The sequence below is a fragment of the Chenopodium album genome, chromosome 22, assembly GCF_948465745.1.
Source record: "Chenopodium album chromosome 22, dcCheAlbu1.1, whole genome shotgun sequence".
Lineage (NCBI taxonomy): Eukaryota > Viridiplantae > Streptophyta > Magnoliopsida > Caryophyllales > Amaranthaceae > Chenopodium > Chenopodium album.
In genome coordinates, this window is record NC_137855.1 from 38,998,979 (window position 1) to 39,020,273 (window position 21,295).

General features: G+C 33.9%; 1 protein-coding gene across 1 annotated transcript; it reads right to left on the reverse strand.

Annotated features, from left to right (window-relative positions):
* Window positions 1-5,874: 5,874 nt before the first annotated feature.
* Window positions 5,875-6,612, reverse strand: LOC145604396 (uncharacterized). The gene has a single exon (XM_081660304.1). It carries the CDS (start codon window positions 6,610-6,612, stop codon window positions 5,875-5,877), a length of 738 nt encoding a protein of 245 aa, XP_081516430.1.
* Between the last annotated feature and the right edge of the window lie 14,683 nt (window positions 6,613-21,295).

Genomic DNA, 21,295 nt, shown 5'->3' on the forward strand with positions numbered 1-21,295 from the left:
ATCGATAAATGGTTTGATTTGCACTCGTATGTAGCTGTTGCGTGCTTCGGATCGTGATGCACATACAGGGCCGGTGCAGGATATGACACTGTATGTTCAATCAATATATACTATATCCTAAATCAATAATCCGAACTTATATGTATAGTTCGTGTTATAAATAGCTGGCATAGAAATATTAGCTTAAGCACTTGATTTTGATCATATGATAAATTTAATTAGTACTATTGCTAATTTAAACTACATGACATAGTTAATGAATTCATTCTAATTACCAACTAAAATTTAATTTCGAGCTATATGTGTTGTTGCTTTATTTGAGTATGTGATTATGGTGGAAGGTTACAATATAAACAAAATGAAACTTAATCTCTCATGGGATGAATTTGAGGCCATAATAATAAATCTGCAAATGTAGCTTTATTATTATACCAATGGCCTAATGCATATATAACACTACTACGAACAAGTTATACTTAGTTACCAGGAGTTAATACAAATTGGAGGGACTAACGTTTTCCAAAAGTTGCACAAAAGGGACTAACGTTTCACAAGTTGCAAAAAGGGTACTCAACCCACTATTGCAACAATCAGATTGCAAAGGTCAATGACCGGTTAATTCCTATTTCCCTTTAAAAAAAATTAAAAAATCCACTCAGCTGTACTTTGGGAAGTGAAAAGCCATCATTACACTGACAACGGCACGATTTTTGGAAAGGTTAAGGCCTTTTTATTCACTCTCTCTCACCCCATTGGCTTCCTCATTACTTAGCTTCCATTTTCAGATAAATACAGAGCATTTCATTCCAAAAAAAAAAAAACTCGAACTTCCTCTTCAAAAAAATCGCCATTAATGTGGGAGTGTGATTGTGAATCTTCCGCCAAGAAAGCAAAGTTGGCTGAGCTTCAATCTAGTCAAGGTATATTCCCTTTTTTTGTCTTCACCTTCGTAATTTCGCCATTAATGTTGCTGTATGCTTGTTCTGTTTTTTCTTTTGGGCGAATTTCGTTTGAAAGTGATTTTTCTTGTTTCAATTATCATGATCTTGTATTTTGTTTGCGTAATTCTGTTGTTGTGGGTGATTATCAAAATTGAATTGTGTTGTTGTTGGGTAGAATTTCTTGAGAATTATTTCTAGGGTTTTGGCTTACTAAAACAGAGTAGGATTTCCCATGGAAATTACCTTGTCTAACTCCATTAATTTACCTAGGTATGGACGCTCTTTCCGATGCCCACCCAATTTTCAGCAACCCCGATTAGCTTGTGGTCCATGTCTTCTCCAAGCTGGACTGGGGTAGTCGGGATAAAGTGAAGAAGGTCTGCAGGAAATGGCGTTTGTGGTGGAAGACCCGCCACCTTGCCCGACTTGAGCCCTTTTTTGGTCCTAGGGCCTCTGTCAACGAGTGGATCCTCAGCGACCTCATCTATAATGATGGCCGTGACTTTCATGCCTGGATCAACAATGACATGACAGTCTATTTTGATGGCTTCCCTCTGCTCTTCAAGAAGGATGTGTAGGCTGTTGTTGTTAGGTTGGGTGGGGGGTATGTGCAGCTAGAAGTTTTTTGGAGTTAGGAGCTGCTAGATTTAAGCTTGTTCTTTTTTTTTTTTTTTTTTTTTTTTTTTTTTTTTTTTTTTTAAGTTTTAAGATGTGAATTGTAGGAGTGCATTGTCATGGTTAAGTAGGTTTTTGTTGTTAAAGTGACAAATCATTTATAATCTTTTGGGATTTGTCACTACCATGACAATGCTTAGGTTGAAATGGATGGCTTGGCTTGATTGTATAGCCATTTTGTGATGGAACAAATTAAATGTATATGTATTAATGAAGCCACTCCTATTAATTAATTTGCTGTGATATTATTATGCACTTATTCTAGAGTTAATCAAATGCTATGATATGCTTATTAAGAGAGTGCTTATTATGGCAGAATGGATGAATTAAGCATGTTTAGTTGTACATGAATTAAGGACAAGACATGAATTAATTTCCTGTAATTTTTGTAATTATTTCTTTTGATTTTTTTTTTTAAAATCAATAGCTGCAAGGTGGAGAAGATGGCTATGGAGATGAGTATATATGGAAGATTTTTGGAGTTGTACCAGCTATAATATTTAAATGCTAGATTTCTTGAACAATGCCAAACGTTAGTCCCCTTCTTTATTAATGTCAGAATTTTAATTTTCCTTTTTTTTTTTTTGGTTAACCTGTTGTAGAAGGTCAATTATGTGGTGAGTACTCTATCTGCAACTTGTGAAACGTTAGTCCCTTTTGTGCAACTTTTGGGAAACGTTAGTCCCTCCAATTTGTATTAACTCTAGTTACCAACATAAGAATGTTTTCTAAAAGAAAATAGAGTACTTAGATTACATCATGTCCCATATCTTAGGGCTTGTTTGGCATCAATTTTGGTTTTTAGTTTTCTGTTTTTTACAAAACTAAAACCCAAAAACAGAAAACAAGAAAAAGGTGTTTCCACTTTTTTGTTGCCAGTTTTCAAAAATATTATGATTTTAATAAGTTTATATAATTTTTGATTCATTATGTGGCATATATCATATACTTTCATATAACAAAAAACCAAAAAACAGAAAACCACAGCAATGCCAAACGAACCCTTTTTGTGATTTACAACTTTATATCCATATTTGTAACAATTAAAGATTACCCTCCTACAAAAGCAGGTGGGTAGTAATCTCAAAAAGTATTTGAATATTTCGACTGCCCCTCAATTTTATATATATATATATAAATATATATCTTTTTTTTAAAAAAGAAACTTTATTACTACTCACTCCGTATCGTATTAATCACAACCCTAATATGTTCACAAAATTTAAGAAAATTAAATGAGAAGAATTTAAATAGAGGGAATACTTAATTTTAATTGATTAAATTCTTTTAACAATTACTTTAGCTAACTATTGATTAGAGGCGGACCTTAGTTAGGGCTCAATGGGGCTTGGTCCTTGAAAGATTAAGGGAAAAAATGTACAGTGATAGGTAAAAGGCCAAATTAAATGAATTTATTTATTTAAATTTTTTTTTTTAGGAGAAATAACGTAGTGCTCCGTAGTAATAAAAGTACTAATCTGTTAATCTACTACTATAGGCCATTAAAGCACTGACAACCCTTAAAAGTTTTTCCCTCTTCTACTACACTTATTCTTTTAATTAATGAAGTATTTGCACAGGGTCGTTACAATAATTTTGAGGCCCTGTTCTAAAATGAAAAAAAATGGGCCCTTAATAATTTGAAAACATACAAAATTTTAATTTTTAACCTATTATTTACGCCATACACAATTAGATAACCCTTATATACTGGGAAGATATCTAACAGCTTGATAAGAATAATTATGAAAAATCAAAATTAATTGCTTAAATGCTTTGCCGTTGTTACGGAATACGAATCATTAATTTTTAATTTGGCTGAAAGTAACTTTTTTACGTCGAAAATTCTGAAATGGAGAAATATACATTACAATTTCATGGAATTGAATTGATGTAATTGTGAAAATACTAATTTGAATTGATAGAAGAATATGAAAAGTGTTAGAAATTAATATGGGAGCTTGAATTAATAGAGGAAATATGTTCTACCTTACAAATAAGGAGGCTCTTGAGAGTTGTAGCATTAAAAAAAATTAAATAATAATTGAAAAAAAAATAGACCCTCTAATAATCGGGGCCCTGTGCTAGAGAGCACTTTGCACCCCTATTCTTCGCCCAAGTATTTGCACCTTGAACAAGTTTCATTTTACATTAATAATAATATTATAAATTATTATTATGTCCTATACTTCGTATTGTTTCATAAAAAATAATTAAAAATAAAAAATGAATTGTATAGAATTGACATTAATGTAGCTTTTGTATACTACTTCAGTTTTTCGTATGGCCTAACAAGATCATTCATTTTAATGAATGAATTGTCTAAATCCTCTAATCCTACAAAAATGACCTTGAATTTTGTGGATCATCGGTAAAAAAAATCGAGTTTCAATTTTAATTTTTTTCAATTAAATTTATTTGTTATTTTGATTAGTTTGAGCACTTAAAACCATTTTTTATTTTTAGAAGACAAGACATTATGAGGTTGATAAATTGCTCACTTGAAAATTAGAATACGTTTTTACGATTGATATCTCATTCTTTTTCTTTTATTTTTTTTTTACTAATATCCATCAATTGACAACCTTGCCCCCGAAAAAAAATGTTTTAAGATACACTGTACTGCTAATGATACTCGAATCATTTGAATGAAGACATTGATTAAATTTCAGATAATAATAATAATTGAACTCAAATTAAAATATACAAATTACATTGTATTGGAGGTTATTATTTTGTTATACAATTAATTAATCTTTCACAGGCTGAAATCTCAACTAACAAATCAAACCATATCTTTACATTGACTTATCTGGACATACCAATTCCATTCAGATACACCCTGATGAGTTATATATGATGCTTGTTAGAATTTAGGTGGGTGGAAGTAGTGTTATATTATTGCATGGGTTAATCTTACATTTTTTTATTTTGAAGCAAAGGTTTAATCTTACATTTGCATGGCAAATTGCTAGTATTTATAGTGCTATAGGTCGGTTTACTTAGCTTGCTCCACCAACATACTACACTCTACTCCTAATATTCTAGCTTTCTTTAGATTTCTCTTTATTTTCTTACATAAACTAGAGTTTTCAAGACATTAGGCTATTCTAGAATTATCTAGCTATTGTAGATATTACTTAGATTTTTCTTTATTACATTTTTTTAACAATCTGCACATTCATTTCATTAGTTGAGAAACAAAATTTCACATTATATTATTTAGCTGTTACATATATATATATTATTTATACCAAGTTGCTGATAATAATGAAATAAATTCCTTCATAAAAATATAACTAAGACAGATAGCAACAAGATTGTGTATATACAATCTCAATTTGGTACTGTATTAGACTATTAATACTAATTAAATTTTTCATATGACTAGAATTTTCTCGCCAGCTAATAATCACACGTACAATGTTCAGATTATTATCGATTAAGGATTCTATATATATTGATCTAACATATCCAGCTCCCTGTATCTTCATCGCGATCCTAAGCAACAGCTACGCACAAGTGTAATTGACATTTTTAAATAGATAGAGTAAAATTTGAACAATAAATATATATATATATATATATATATATATATATATATATATATATATATATATATATATATATATATATATATATATATATATAAGAATTATTTCAAATCCTCTTCCCTTTAAAAAAACGAAAGAACTCGTGTGCATGAACCAAGAATAAAGGAGAGTGCCTGATTGCAGGAGACCTTGCTATATTATGCATTCATGCATTCCTAACTATAATATATTCTGAAGCGCTTCTGGAGACACATCGAATATTAACAGCTAATTAGCTATTAATTCACGGGTTGATTCCACACGTATCTTCACATGGAGTCATTGATGATGATCAACCTTCATTTAATCATAATCTATTTTGATTAAAAATAATTTTATTAATGATTCCTTTTTTTTATACTTTTTTTTTTAGGGGAAAGTTTTCATATTAGAATGAGAGAATTACATACAGTATATAAGGAATAATAATTTAATTGAACTCAGTGAATCATGAATTTCGTATTGTAAGATTAAATCCCTTCAAATTTTCAGGGTTCAAGAATATAGTACTCTGTATCTTTGTTATGATTGAAACAATGGTTGCATTGAGAATATAAACACGAACACAAATCAAATTAGAGAGAATGGTATGTATAGTATACGTATATTCATTTGTATAGTATGTTCAAGTATCAAAAATTTTTGTACAGCTATCTATTATAATTCTAGTTACTAAGGACATTGAGAAGAGTTGATCTGGTCTTCATCAAATGCCTAAACAATGATTCCAAAACTTCATCAATTTCTTGAATTTCTGACTCTAAATTTACTAGTTGTGACATATCAACATTCACTTTCTTCACAAGAAGAGCATCGACAGCATCAAATGATGTTGCTGCTTTCTTCTCAGATCTTTGGCTAAAGAAAGACCAGCTACTCTTCTGTGATCCACCGATGTAAGACAACAAGGAGTTAAAGACTTCAGCAGTCAACGCTTGTACATCCTTGAGCATGCTCTCAATGGCAACGGGCTCAACTGCATTCATATCTTTCAAGCACTTCTTGATTGTCTTCTTGGATGCTCTTCTGGTTTTTAGATATTCAGCGACTTCATTGGTAATGTCAAGTTCACCGCTGCATCTTCTTCGAAGAACTGATTGAATGTTTTGGATCTGTTCCTTTGACACTGCCAAGACATCTCGAGATGTTGAGCAAATGTCGATGAGTCTTAGAGATCCATCCAACAATTGTTGAGATTGAGATACGGTTTTCTGATTTTGGGGTAGTTGAAGAAACTCTTCAACACACTTGTATAAATCATTAAGGCCGCTAAGTTTGCTTGAAAGGGATGAAGTAGAAGCAGCTTGAGATGATCTCAACCTGTTCAATTGTTGATCCAATTGCTCAGAAACGGGGTGAGAGTTTGAGGGGAAACTGAAAGATCGAGTGTGGATAGAAGCCATTTTGATATTGATTTAAAGTTTGTTAAGAGGCTAAGAGTTGTAAGATAAAAGTTTTGAGTTGTTGAATATCTCATTTGTTTGGCTCTATTTATACCAAAGTAAGAGAAGACAAAAGGAATCAAAAATTAAATAAGACTCAGAGAGATAACATGGTCTTCATTGGGCTAGTTTCAGATTGTCTCTTCACAGAAAACTAGCCAACTCATGAATCGATCGTTAAGATTATACACAAGTAGTTGATATAAAATAAAGAAATGATTTTCAGGATGTACGTTTTGGTATAGTACAAGCATGACAAAAACTGCTAGATGGTTTGCTATTTTAATCAAGCTTCTTAGAGTTGTTTCCTTCATGTACGTCTTAAAACTCTCAATCAATGTGTTTTTTTCATCACCAAGTTTTTGTGTTACTAATGTGGTAATCAACTATGCGACAATTTGTAATATCATGAATCTATAAGTATGCTTATACACGAGTGGGAACCACGAGTACTTATTTCTTATTCGTTGCAATGCAAACTCCATTTCTTCATATATAACCCGTCCTTGGTTCATCTTTGATGCTTATTTGCTGCAACATATATAAATATATGTATCATATGGGGATAATCGTACAGAAAATACATAATTTTCCATGCTTATATATTCATCATACGAGGGATAATCGTAAGGAAAATATATGTTTGGAATTGGAAAAAAAAAAAAAAAAAAACTAGGCCACCCTTGACGGATGGCTGTCGATTAATTGATAGAGAGAATCATGGCTTTGAAATATAATGGCTACCCAACTATTGTAGTTGGGTGATTATTATTGTTGATAACTGTAATTATAAAGTTGTTACTTTTTAACTATACCGTCGATATGGGACATTTTTTTTGCATATTCAATTTTTGCATAAGAACGAAATTACCTTAATCAATTTTTTTTTTTTTTTTTTTTGAATGGAAATTACCTTAATCAATAATAATAAGCTAGTGTTGTCGACAATAATACTTGTACAGTTGTGCACTTGTGGTTCCTATATGAATCCGTAAATGAACACTTTAGCTCGTTTCATCATGAGATTAACCCACACTAGATTAGTGCCCGTGTGATGCACGGTAGTAATAATTTTTTTCCCATAATTACTTGTAATATAATATAAATTAATTAAATAAGAGTTGAAATAATTAATGAATGTCGAATGTAATAAATTTATTATCTCAAAGAAATATTTCAGCAAAAGCTACTAATTTTTTTTGTATTTACTAAGATATTACTTCCTCCGTCCCCGAAAGAACGACCCATTTGGGTTGATTTCGCGGGTATTAAGAAAGTTAAATAAAAAGAAGTAAAAGTATTGAAAATATAAATTTATACGTGGTTTGTAAAAAAAAATAGAGAGAGAAAGTAATAAAATTACATGGAAAATCAAATTTTTATATGGGGAAGCTAATTTGCATAAATATTGTTGCAATTTGGTGGGTGTTTTTAATGCAAATGGGTCATTCTTTTTTGAGACTAAAATAAGGTCAAATGAGTCATTCTTTCGGGGATGGAGGTAGTAATTTTTATAATTATGTAATAACAAAAATTTAATTGATATTATTACTTTTTCGGAAAAATTCAATAATACTCCGTTTAAGAGACGTTCATGCAGTAATGATAGTATATTTTACTTACAGTGGCTTACTTTTTAGTTTTACTTAAACCAGTGGCTCACTTTTTCTATAATTAAAATAGTTAAAAAAACAAATTTTAGATAAATGTATATATGAAAAAATTAAGAACATGAAATACATTTTATAAAAAGATTATATACTTGTATAAGATTTGGAATAATATTATTATAATTGTATTGTATAAATATTTTAGAAATAAAAGTTTTTTTTTTTTTCTTAAAATGGAGGTGGAGTTTTTTAGGGAAAAAACAATACCAGGAATTGACACGTGTCATTCTAGTGTCTATTTTAGTATTATGTTATATTGATTGATTGTGGTATAGAAAAACTTTTACATGTCCACCTAAGATAATTTTTTACTTTATTGATTCTAGGTGCACCCGAATATACATGTGTAGAAAATTTCAAAAATCCTGTTACAATCTCTTCCCAAAATAAGACTCAAAGAGATCAATCTATCTTACGCATCTAAAAATGAAATTGTGTATAAGCTAGAAGAAATTATTATGATATGAGACATAGTATATTCACAATTGTTTTTGCGCCTTGTTGTGGTCTTTATCAAAGTTTGAATTATAGTCTTGATTTTTCAAGACTTTGGAATATAAGTGACATTTGAATGGGAATTGAAGATGGTGGCCTTTGTGTAATTGTATATGTTTTGAAAATTTTTATATGAGTTAGAGGGTTGCAGAGTTAAATTTTGGCAGTTGAGTTTGAAGAACTTTTAAGAAGATTTTAAAAAAAAAAACTCAAACATCTAATAAAAAATTTAATACATATTTTAACCAATTAAAAAAAAATAAAAAAAAAACTAGTCCATCCTTTACGAATGGCTATACATTAATTTTTCCAATTCCAACATGATAGCGACAAATCAATTCATTTTGAAATTGCTACCCACCTATTATAGGTGGGCAATTATTAGTTGTTACATATCAATATATAAAGCTATAAATCAGAAAGAATAAATACAATATGGGACATTACAAATATTCACTCTTTTTGGATGGTTTGGTTTTAGTGTAAGTATGGCCTCAAACTATAAAAATTGATCCAACATCATGGCTAACTTCAACTGCCGTTAACCATTACCAAAACCACTCGTCGTATATACTAATACAGTATATAGGCTCAAAGTGAGTGATGTAAATCGTCCTCTTAGATATATTGGAGGGACTACATATGAAAACGCCCTCTAGGTTGCTCTCTTAGCCTCTTAGGAATGTAGAATTAGCTTCGAAGGGCAGTAAATATGTTTTCGCTCTTTTTGTTTATAATTTACACATCCATACACACCCTTAATAGTTATAATGTAGACAATTTAACCCATGAAAAATTAAAATTCATTTTGTTGATATTAATGAATTATAACCTTCCACCATAATTACATACTCAGCAAAGTTGGACATTGCATTTTAATTACCCCGTAATAATTGATACGATTTCATAAACTACTAACTAGGTCACAAATCGATCGTTAAGATTATACACAAGTAGTTGATGTAAATCTATACTAATATATTAAAAGACGTTTATAAGTACGTCCACGTGTCACGTAGACCCCCCTCATTATCCCACGTCACCAACTCAACTAATCATTACGCCACGTCATGCACAAGGTATTCCTAAGAATGTCCACGCCACGTCATGCACTTATAATAAAAAAAAAAATTTCTCCACAAGATTTGAACACGCAACCTCTAAATTTAAAATTAATTGTTTTACCATCAAGCTAAGTTATTTTCTATGTATTTATTTGAATACAAAATATTAATATGTTACAAATGACAATTCAATATATATGAACAACAAATTTAATTACAAGATAAATTACAATGTATATTAGTGATCTACAAATTCTTAAATGGACTTGGTTCACACTAATTTATTGTGGACCACTAACATTAGAGAAACTAGGATTATTTTATTTATAAAAAAAAATTCACTAATGAAGGTCACTATGTTGAAAATAAAAGTCATTTTTGTAATATATAGGGTATAAGAGGTTAATTTTTTTAATGATATATTTTATAAGGTCAATATAAATAATAAAGGTCACTATGATAAAAATAGGATCATAACGTCGGACTTCAAGTTCACAATAGTATTAAACGTTATACAACTTTTAATAAAGGTTACTATGTTAAAAATAAAGTTACTATGTTAAAAATAAGGGTCATTATGTTCAATGTAATGTCAGTTACGTGTGTATAAAGCTCGGGTCCACAATAATATTATTGTGGACCAGGTCCACACAAGTATTTCTGTTAATGATCAACCTCATGTAATAACCCGGGGCATCGCCCGGACCTAAAAACTAGTTATAAAAATGAATTGCGGGATGTACGTTTTGTTATACTACAAGCATGACAAAAACTGCAAGATGGTTTGCTATTTTAATCAAGCTTCTTGGAGCTGTTTCCTTCATGTCTTTAAACTCAACTATGCGACAATTTGTAATATCATGATTCTATAAGTATGCTTATACACGAGTGGGAACGACAAGTACTTAATTCTTATTCGTTGCAATGCAAACTCCATTTCTCCATGTATAACCCGTCCTTGGTCCATCTTTGATGCTTATTTGCTGCAACATATATTCATCATATGGGAATAATCGTAAAGAAAATACATAATTTTCCATGCTTATATATTCATCATACGAGGGATAATCGTAAGGAAAATACATATTTGGAATTGGAAAAAAAAAAAAAAAAAAAAAAAAAAAACTAAGCCACCCTTGATATCGATTAATTGATAGAGATAATCATGGCTTTGAAATATAATGGCTACCCAACTATTGATAACTGTAATTATGAAGTTGTTACTTTTTAACTATACCGTCTATATGGGACATTGTTTGCATATTCAATTTTTGCATAAGAATGAAATTACCTTAATCAATAATAATAAGCTAGTGTTGTCGACAATAATACTTGAACAGTTGTGCACTTGTGCTGCCTATATGAATCCGCAAAAGAACACTTTAGCTCGTTTTATCATCAGATTAACCCACATTAGATTAGTGTCCGTGCGATGCACGGTAGTAATAGTTTATTAATTCAATTCAATCATTTATGCATACATACATAAGAGCATATGTCACATACCACCATAATAATTGTTAAACACTTAGTATTCGTAAAAGCTTATGATACTCAATTTTCAAACTCGGATGTTACTACACAAATTTCCAATTCAGAATCCAAAGACCCAACTTCAAAACCAATGAAGGAACTTGACTGATAAGATACAAAATCAAGCAAAAATCGGTTTTAAAAGTTTGTTAGAGAAAAGGATAATGAATATTAAGCTCAAAAGGTATGAAAGAAGATAATGGAGTAGAAGGAACTTGAGACAGATGTACTGCTCTTAGTTTAGAAAGTTTGAAATTGGGTTCTTTTTAATAATCATAAGAGTTTAATTACCTTCATCTCACACTCTTGAATGTTTTATGAAACACAACACACATTACCTTATTGGTATGTACTAACCAATGGTAAGATATAAGGGCTTGTTGCTTACCTTGATACATCAAAATTTTGAGCTAGTATATTATTAAGCTACAAAGTGCTCCAATGGTGAGCAATAGAATGTTGTAGCTTGAAAAATAAGTAAATAAATTAAATTATTTTATTATGCACATGTCATAATATAAGTGGATGAAGTGTTCTTTGAAAAATCAAGCAACGTAGCTTGTTTGAGCAACGTTGCTTGGTGTAGCTACGTTACATCAATATTGTCACTCCAATGGTAAGCTACATGCTTACAATTTAATTTAATTTGCAAGCAGGTCCTTTTTGTAAACCATTGGAGATGCTCTTAGGAACATGCTTATAAGTGAAACTTGATGTATATTAGATTTATAATCAAATTCTTCCCATATTTCCTTCTGTTCCTTAGCTTTCTCAAGCTTCATGATTAAAACTCTTCATCATCTAAGAAATTATAAAGATTCAATAATCACCCTTATTTTTAAAAAAGGTGACTTTCAATTTTTTTTTCTTTCATTCACGTACAATAATGAAGATAAAACTTACTCATATGCCCAACACCAAATATATGAACCACTTTAATTAGTTCCTACATACCTTATTACCTCTGAGTTCCTTGTCATTCTTTTTCATTTTGGAATTTATTAAAGAAATTCCTCAGGCTGATTCTTCCTTCGAAACATCAACTAATAAATCACGAACACTTCACTTCTTCCACAACTTCTCCCTCGACATGTATATATTCACCCAACTCTTCATGTATCCTGAACCATAAAAGTGATGAATTTTAAATTAGAGCACATGGGTTGTGAGAAATAAAAGTGGGAGGATATAAATAAGGAAAACATAATGTAAATAGGGATCTTCGAAATTATGTATATTTGAGATATGAAAGTGAGAAATACAAATCATAATACAACACGGACACACAACATAATGTTGTAGAATAATGTTGTTTTCGAAGATGAATGGTGTGAATAACTTAAAAGTTGGCAAAAAGATAGGTTTGTGTCCCTCTAGAATATACAACCATATGAGATAAAATAGTTTGGGAATGTACCTGTCTTGTTCCATCAAAGTTTCTTCCATTGTTCCTTTGTTAACTTAGGATTTTTTATTTTGACAATATCCATAATGCTCAACGAGACCTTTGACACTTTTAGGCAAGTGAATATGTCTTTTACAACACATTAATTAAGTGTGACACATTACACTTAAATGTATGTACTTAACTTTATTTATAATGTGCACAAAAAACCACACTTCACAATTATAAGAAAGAAATATGTATATATGCTCATGCCATACTTCAACAAATTTTTTATTCCTTAAAGAAAATCGCCCAGTAGATAACCACCCAAATACCGTTTCATATGATACCCAAAACACATCAATTATATTGGATTGTTGGATACAATGCCATATGTAAAAACATATTATGATATGAAGATTAGCCCTAAATTTTTATGACTTGTCATGACATCATATTGAAGTAGTTCTCACTTGTTTTAAAATAAGACTTCACAATTTTTTTGCGCCAAGTTGTGGTCTTTGTTTTATCAAAGTTTGTATTATAGTCTTGATTTATCAAGACTTTGGTATACAAGTGACATTTGAATGGGAATTGAAATTGAAGATGGTGGCCTTTGTGTAATTGTATATGTTTTGAAGATTTTTATATGAGTCGGGTTGCAGATCAGAAGTTTGAAGAACTCTTTAGAAGATTTTGGAAAATTTAAAAAAACACAAACATCTAGTAGAAAATTTAATACTTCGTACATTTTTTACCAAAAAAAAAAAAAAAAAAAAAAAAAAAAAAAAAAAAAAAAAAAAAAAAACACTAGTACACCCTTAACGAATAGCTATACATTAATTTTTCCATTTCCAACATGATAGGGACAAATCACTTCTTTTTGAAATTGCTACCCACCTATTGTAGGTGGGTGTTTATTAATTGTTACATATCAATATATAAAGCTATAAATCAGAAAGAATAAATACAATATGGACATTACAAATACTACCTCCGTTAACAGTTATTTGCAACGAAAGGGACATGTGCGGACTCCTAGGCAAAAGTTTTAAAACATGATTATTGAAATATAAGGGTAGTACTTAAGTATTAATCTAATTTTTAAAAAACCACAATTAACCAAAATCAATAAACCACCAAACTCGAAACCCAAATTCACCACCACCACTGAAACCCAGAACCCACCAAAAACCACCACCACCGAAACCCAGAACCCGCCGAAAACCACCACCACCGACACCCAGAACCCACCGAAAACCACCACCAACAAACCTACTGAAACAACCACCACCGAATACCACCAACACCCAGATAACCACCATCAAAACCCATTGAAAACCACCAAAATCCACTAAATACCACCACTGAAAACCACCACTATAACCTATCGAAAACAACCACCAAACCCACTGAAAACAACCACCAAAACCACGAAATCCTCAATCGAACCACCCCCTTCCCCCCACGAATTGAATTAATCCCAACCACCACCACCACGAATTGAATTAATCCCAACTACCACCATAAAACCCAACACCTCCTAGACCACCCACAACACCCACGAAACCTTGAACACCACCTAGACCCTCGACACTTAGATCCACCCACGAAACCCACAAAACCTTGACCACCATATCCACGATACTCGTGCCGCCCAAAACCACCTCCAATTTTAGATCTCCATGGAAGATGGGGATGATGAAGGAGGAGTGAGATTTTGATGGTGGAGGAGAGAGATTTTGATGATGAAGGAGGAAAGAGAAATTTTGTTGATGAACCACGAAGGGGGAGTGAGATTTTGATGAATATGATGATGAATGAGGAGTGAGAAATGTGATGAACTAGATGAATGTTGAGAGGTTTGGTTTTTTTACAGATTTGATTTTTTTTCTTTAGAAGATTAGATGATTTAAGTTAGGGGTATAATAGAGTATAGTTAGTGAAATAATTAAAGGAGTAAGTTGGTTAAGTGAGGGCAGTTTGGTCATTTCAAACAAAAAAACTTACCAAAATAGGAAAAAAAATCAGTTTGTTGCACATAATAGATAGCACCTGTTTTTGGCAAATGTTGCACATAACTGTTAAAGGAGGTAGTATTTACTCTTTTTGAATGGTTTTAGTGTAGTATCTAGTATGGCCTCAAACTATAAAAATTGATCCAACATCATGGCTAACTTCAACTGCCGTTAACCATTACCAAAACCACTCGTCGTATATAGTAATACAGTATATAGGCTCAAAGAGAGTGATGTAAATCGTCCTCTTAGATACAAATCTCGCCCTATTATATTAGAGGGACTATATACAAATCTTAGCCTCTTAGGAATGTAGAATTAGCTTCGAAGGGCAGTAAATATGTTTTCGCTCTTTTCATTAATAGTTTACACATCCACCGACACCCTCAACAGTTATAACGCAGACAATTTTAACCCATGAAAAATTAAAATTCATTTTGTTGATATTAACAAATTATAACCTTCCACCATAATTACATACTCAGCAAAGTTGGACATTGCATTTTAATTACTCCATAGTAATAATTGTGTTGAGATAATATTATAGTTATGGAAAGATAATATTTAGGAAATATTTGTTAGGATTCCTTAGTTATCTTTTATGTTAATATTTGATTTGATATTATTTCTAAGTCCAAGATAATTAGGAATATATTGTAACCTATATGTACACATTGAGGAAGAATGAGAATTTGAGATCTTGAGTTAATTTGACATGGTATCTAGAGCTAAGGTTTAAAAATCCATAAATTTTTTTTTTTTCTCTCGTTAAATTAATCGGTGATGGCGAAGGATGATGATGTTCCGCCACCACCGCCCCCTGTGGATCACGAATATCACCTGGGATCGAGTGATCATCCCGGAATTATCATAACCCCAATTAAGCTACGAGGTGAGAATTATGATGAGTGGTCTAAGGCTATGCGTAGAGCGTTGATTGCTAAGTGGAAGTTTGGGTTTGTGGATGGCTCGATCAAGGAGCCTGCTGCCGATTCTTCACAGAGGAAACACTGGATAGCAGTCAACTCCATGCTTGTTTCTTGGATTAGTAATACATTGGATGATTCGTTACGATCTACCATTGGAGACTATGACTATGTGAGGGAATTATGGGTACACTTACAGCAACGTTATTGTGTTGTTAGTGGTACTAGAGTTTGTCAGTTGAAGAACTCTTTAGGAGAGTGTAAGCAGACGTCCACGGAGTCGGTGACGGAGTATTTTGGACGCTTATCTAAAATATGGACGGAGCTGCTACAATATTCTCGAGTTCCGAAGTGTTCTTGTGGGCAGTGTACATGTAATATTGCCAAGCAAGTAGGTGATATTAGAGATGAAGATTACCTACATTATTTTTTGATTGGCCTAGATGATCCATATGAGGCAATTCGAGCTCAGTTGTTGGCGCAAAATCCTCTGCCTCATGTGGACAATGCGTATCAAGCGGTGATTAATACGGAAAGACTTCGGTCTAAGGATGGAAAGGTTAAGGAGAATGTTATGGCGTTTAAAGTAGACTCGCGTGCTAAGTCAAGCGATGGTGACAGACCCTTTTGCACCCACTGCAATCGGGAAGGACATGACAAAGAGGGATGTTACCAATTGATCGGGTTTCCCGAATGGTGGGACGAGAATCGCAAAGGTGGAAGGGGCCGTGGCAGAGGTGCTCGTGGGGGAAGAGGTGGTGGCCGTGGTGGTGCTAGTGGGGGGCGTAATAATGCCTCTACGAACACTACACATCGCGCCAATGCTGTACAAGGTGGCGTGAACAACAATAGTGCAACAAGTAGTAATCAATCATCTTCTACGCAAGGCCTCGTGGGTGTGACCTCTGACCAAGCTCAACAAATTATTGAATTATTGAGTAATAAATCTAAGTCTCGCTTAGAAGGTAAGACAAAAGTCCCGTGGATCGTAGATACCGGAGCCTCTAATCATGTAACGAATGATTTGTCAATTATGAGAAACATTAAAACAATTCAAAATTGTCCGGTAGGATTGCCGGATGGTCAAACGGTGAACGCGAATCAATTGGGTTCGATTACACTAGATGGTGGTCTTGTTATTGATAATGTTTTATTTGTACCAAATTTGAATTGTAACTTAATTTCTGTTACTCAATTAAGTGATGAGTCAAGATGTACAATACAATTTACTAACAAAATTTGTGTTATTCAGGACCAGTCGACGAGGATGGTGATTGGCGTGGGTGAACGAGACAATGGACTTTATTTTTTCCGAGGTGTGCCGCAAGTAAAGGTGCTAACAGTGGATTGTGAGGTCGATCTTTGGCATCAACGCATGGGTCATCCGTCGGAAAAAGTTTTGAGGTTACTTCCGCCTGTGAGTAACTCAATTAGAAAAAATAATAATTTGTGTGATGTATGCCCTCGAGCAAAACAATCTAGAGATAGTTTTCCTATTAGTGAAAATAAGGCTAGTAGTTTGTTTGATCTAGTTCATATAGACTTGTGGGGGCCTTACAAAGTTCCCTCTTCGTGTGGTGCTAAATATTTTTTGACAATTGTAGATGATTATTCTAGGGGCGTTTGGATTTATTTGATTAGCAATAAAACTGAAGTTGAATTTCATTTTCTCAATTTTATTGCCTTGATTAAACGTCAATTTAATAGAGATATAAAGGTGGTTCGGAGTGATAATGGAACCGAATTTAATCATCTAAAGGAATATTTTGTCAAAAACGGAATTATTTTTGAGTCTTCTTGTGTGGGTACCCCTCAACAAAATGGGAGAGTAGAGAGAAAACACCAACATATTTTGAATGTGGCACGGGCATTGAGATTTCAAGGTGGATTGCCAATTAAATATTGGGGGGAGTGTGTTTTGACGGCTTGTTATTTGATTAATCGTACTCCTAGTCCACTACTTGGTAATAAAACTCCATATGAAATGTTGTTTGGCAAAATTCCTTCTTATGAGCTGATTCGTGTGTTTGGATGTTTGTGTTATGCACATAATCAAAGAAGTAAGGGAGATAAATTTGAGTCTCGGAGTAGAAAATGCGTATTTTTAGGTTATCCGTATGGAAAGAAGGGGTGGCAATTGTTTGATTTAGAGACGAGGGAGTACTTTGTGTCTAGGGACGTAAAATTTCATGAGCATGTATTTCCTTATGTTGAGCAATTGGGTGAAAATTCGAAGTTGAGAGTAGGAGAGGAGATGATTGGTGTTGGTAATGTTGATGAATTCGATGAATTTGAAGAATGGAACATGGGTGACTTACGTGGGGCGGATGAAGAGGTTGTAGGTGTCGAAGGAGATGGAGATGGAGCACCCAATGGGGGTCCATCGAGTGCTGGCTGTGAGCAGCCCCAACACCCCAGCACAGCAGGGGCTGGTCGTGACCAGCAGCAGACCAGCACCATCCCTGCTGGGCATATGCAGAGCCCGCAGCAGAGGAGGGATGCATCGAGTGCTGGGAGTGACTGCAACCCGCAACAGCAGCTCGACACAGAGGTGGCAGAGCACTCCGCGACCAGGTTGCGGAGTAGTGGGGAAGACCGCAACATGGTTGCGGAGTACACTGACCAGCAGCAAGGGGAAGCTTCCCGTACAGAAATTTTGCACTCCCAAGATAAATATGAAGAGGAGTTGGGTCGAGGAAAACGGGTAAAATTTCCTTCAACAAAGCTTCGTGATTGTGTCATGCATACTATTCGGAAAAATAAAGTCCCATCGTTGTCATCCGCGGAATCATCTTCCTCAGGTACTCCTTATCCTATAACCTATTTTGTTAATTATGATCGGTTTTCCGAGAAACATAGAAATTATATTGCTGCAGTGACAGAGGCACGGATTCCGAGAACCTTTAAAGAGGCAATGAAACATGAAGGGTGGAGAGAAGCAATGGCATCCGAGATTAAGGCCTTAGAAGATCAAGGTACGTGGACCTTGGAGACACTTCCAGAAGGGAAGAGAGCACTTGGAAGCAAGTGGGTTTACACTGAGAAGAGAGATGAAGAAGGCAAACTGATTCGATTGAAAGCTCGTTTGGTTATTCTTGGAAATCATCAAGAGGAAGGCATCGACTACAATGAGACGTTCGCTCCGGTGGCAAAGATGTCTACAGTTCGTACTTTTCTGGCTGTAGCAGCGGTGAAGGAATGGGAAGTGCATCAAATGGATGTACACAATGCCTTTCTACATGGAGAGTTGGAGGAGGAGATTTACATGAAAGTTCCCCCCGGGTTTCAGAAAAACAATTCAGAAAAGGTGTGCAAAATGAATAAATCATTGTACGGGCTAAAACAGGCGCCTAGGTGTTGGTTCAAGAAATTGTCCGTGGCTCTTAAAAAATATGGTTTCAAGCAATCATATAACGACTATTCGTTGTTTACTTTGACGAAAGGTAAATTACAATTGAATGTGTTAGTTTATGTGGATGACATGATTATTGCTTGTAACAGTAAGTTTGCGTTAGAAAGCTTTAAAGCATATTTGTGTGAATGTTTTAAAATGAAAGATCTAGGGGCCGTGAAATATTTTTTGGGACTAGAAGTAGCCCGTAGCAAACATGGATTTTATGTTTGTCAGAGAAAGTATGCCTTGGATATTATTTCAGAGACAGGATTGTTAGGTGCTAAACCTGCAGACTTTCCGATGGAGCAGAATCATAAGCTAGCAGTTTCAGGGGGGAAAGAGTTCGCAGATGTTGAGAAATATAGGCGTCTGGTAGGACGTCTAATATATCTGGTTGTGACTAGACCAGACTTGGCATATTCAGTGCATATCCTATCTCAGTTTATGCGATCTCCGACAGAATTGCATTGGGAAGCAGCTTTGAGAGTAGTTCGTTATCTAAAGAAGTGCCCGGGCCAAGGTATTCTTCTTCGATCTGATAGTGCTTTGCAATTAGAAGGATGGTGTGACTCAGATTGGGCAGGTTGTCCATTGACTAGACGATCTTTGACTGGTTGGTTTGTGTTGCTTGGTTTCTCTCCTGTGTCGTGGAAGACCAAGAAACAACCTACGGTGGCTACAAGTTCGTCAGAAGCAGAGTATCGGGCAATCACGGGCGTGACATGTGAGTTGAAGTGGTTGAAGAGAATGCTTCGAAATTTAGGGGTTGAACACAAGCAAGGGATGAAAGTTTTCTGTGATAGTCAGTCAGCTCTACATATTGCTAATAATCCAGTTTTTCACGAGCGAACCAAGCATATTGAAGTTGATTGTCATTTTATTAGAGATGCAATTCAAGAGGGTCTCATATGTCCGTCATATGTGTCTACGAAGTTACAGTTAGCAGATATTTTCACGAAAGCATTGGGAAAGGCACAATTTGAGTTTATTCTTCGCAAGATGGGCATTCGAGATCTCCATGCTCCATCTTGAGGGGGGATGTTGAGATAATATTATAGTTATGGAAAGATAATATTTAGGAAATATTTGTTAGGATTCCTTAGTTATCTTTTATGTTAATATTTGATTTGATATTATTTCTAAGTCCAAGATAATTAGGAATATATTGTAACCTATATGTACACATTGAGGAAGAATGAGAATTTGAGATCTTGAGTTAATTTGACAAATTGATACGATTTCATAAACTACTAAGTACTAACTAACTAGGTCATATAGTTCGAATTAGTTTTAGTACTAGAAAAATAAATCATATGATCAAAATTATATTGCTTAAGATATTGATTAGCTAGCAACCTTTTTATAATAACTCAAATGATGCTCGGATTATTAAAATTAGATTGTATATATTGGTCTTACATATATATTGCCATATCCTGCTCCCTGTAAGTCTATCATGATCCGAAGCAACAGCTATGCACGGGTGAAAATTACACCATGTATCAATCGATTACTAGATTAGCATATATATTAATTAGATTGAGTGAAATTCGAGTAGAAGAATAGGAATCTCAACCTTTTCTTCCGTTAAAAAATTGGAAAAATTAGAAAAAATAATCCCAACTTTTATCAATTTTGGTAGAATAATCCCAACTTTGAATTATACTGGAATAATCCAAACTTTAGGGGGTCTTCTTTTTCTTCAATCCCTGACCGGTCAACAAACCAATGACCTATAATATCAGGTCACTTGACACGTGTCAAGCCCTGATTGGTCCAAAAATTATAAAAAAAAAAACAAAACAAAAACCAAAAAAAAAAATTTTAAAAAAAAAAATTCACCCAGCCACCCTCGGCAGACCCCACGCAACCACCACTCTAATTGTTGCCAGCCGAGCCACCAACCTCGTCGGACCCCCACGCAACCACCACTCTAATTGTTGCCAGCCGAGCCACCAACCTCGTCGGACCCCCACGCAACCACCACCCTCTAGTCGCTTGCTCCGGCTGCTAAGCTACCATCTAAAGCACCATCCCCTCCCCGAAATCCCCACGCAACCACCAATTCCACCCCAAAAATCGCCGCCCCTATCGCTAATTCCCCCTCCCCCTAAGCTGCTAATTCCCCCTCCCCCTAAGCTGCTAATTCCCCCTTCC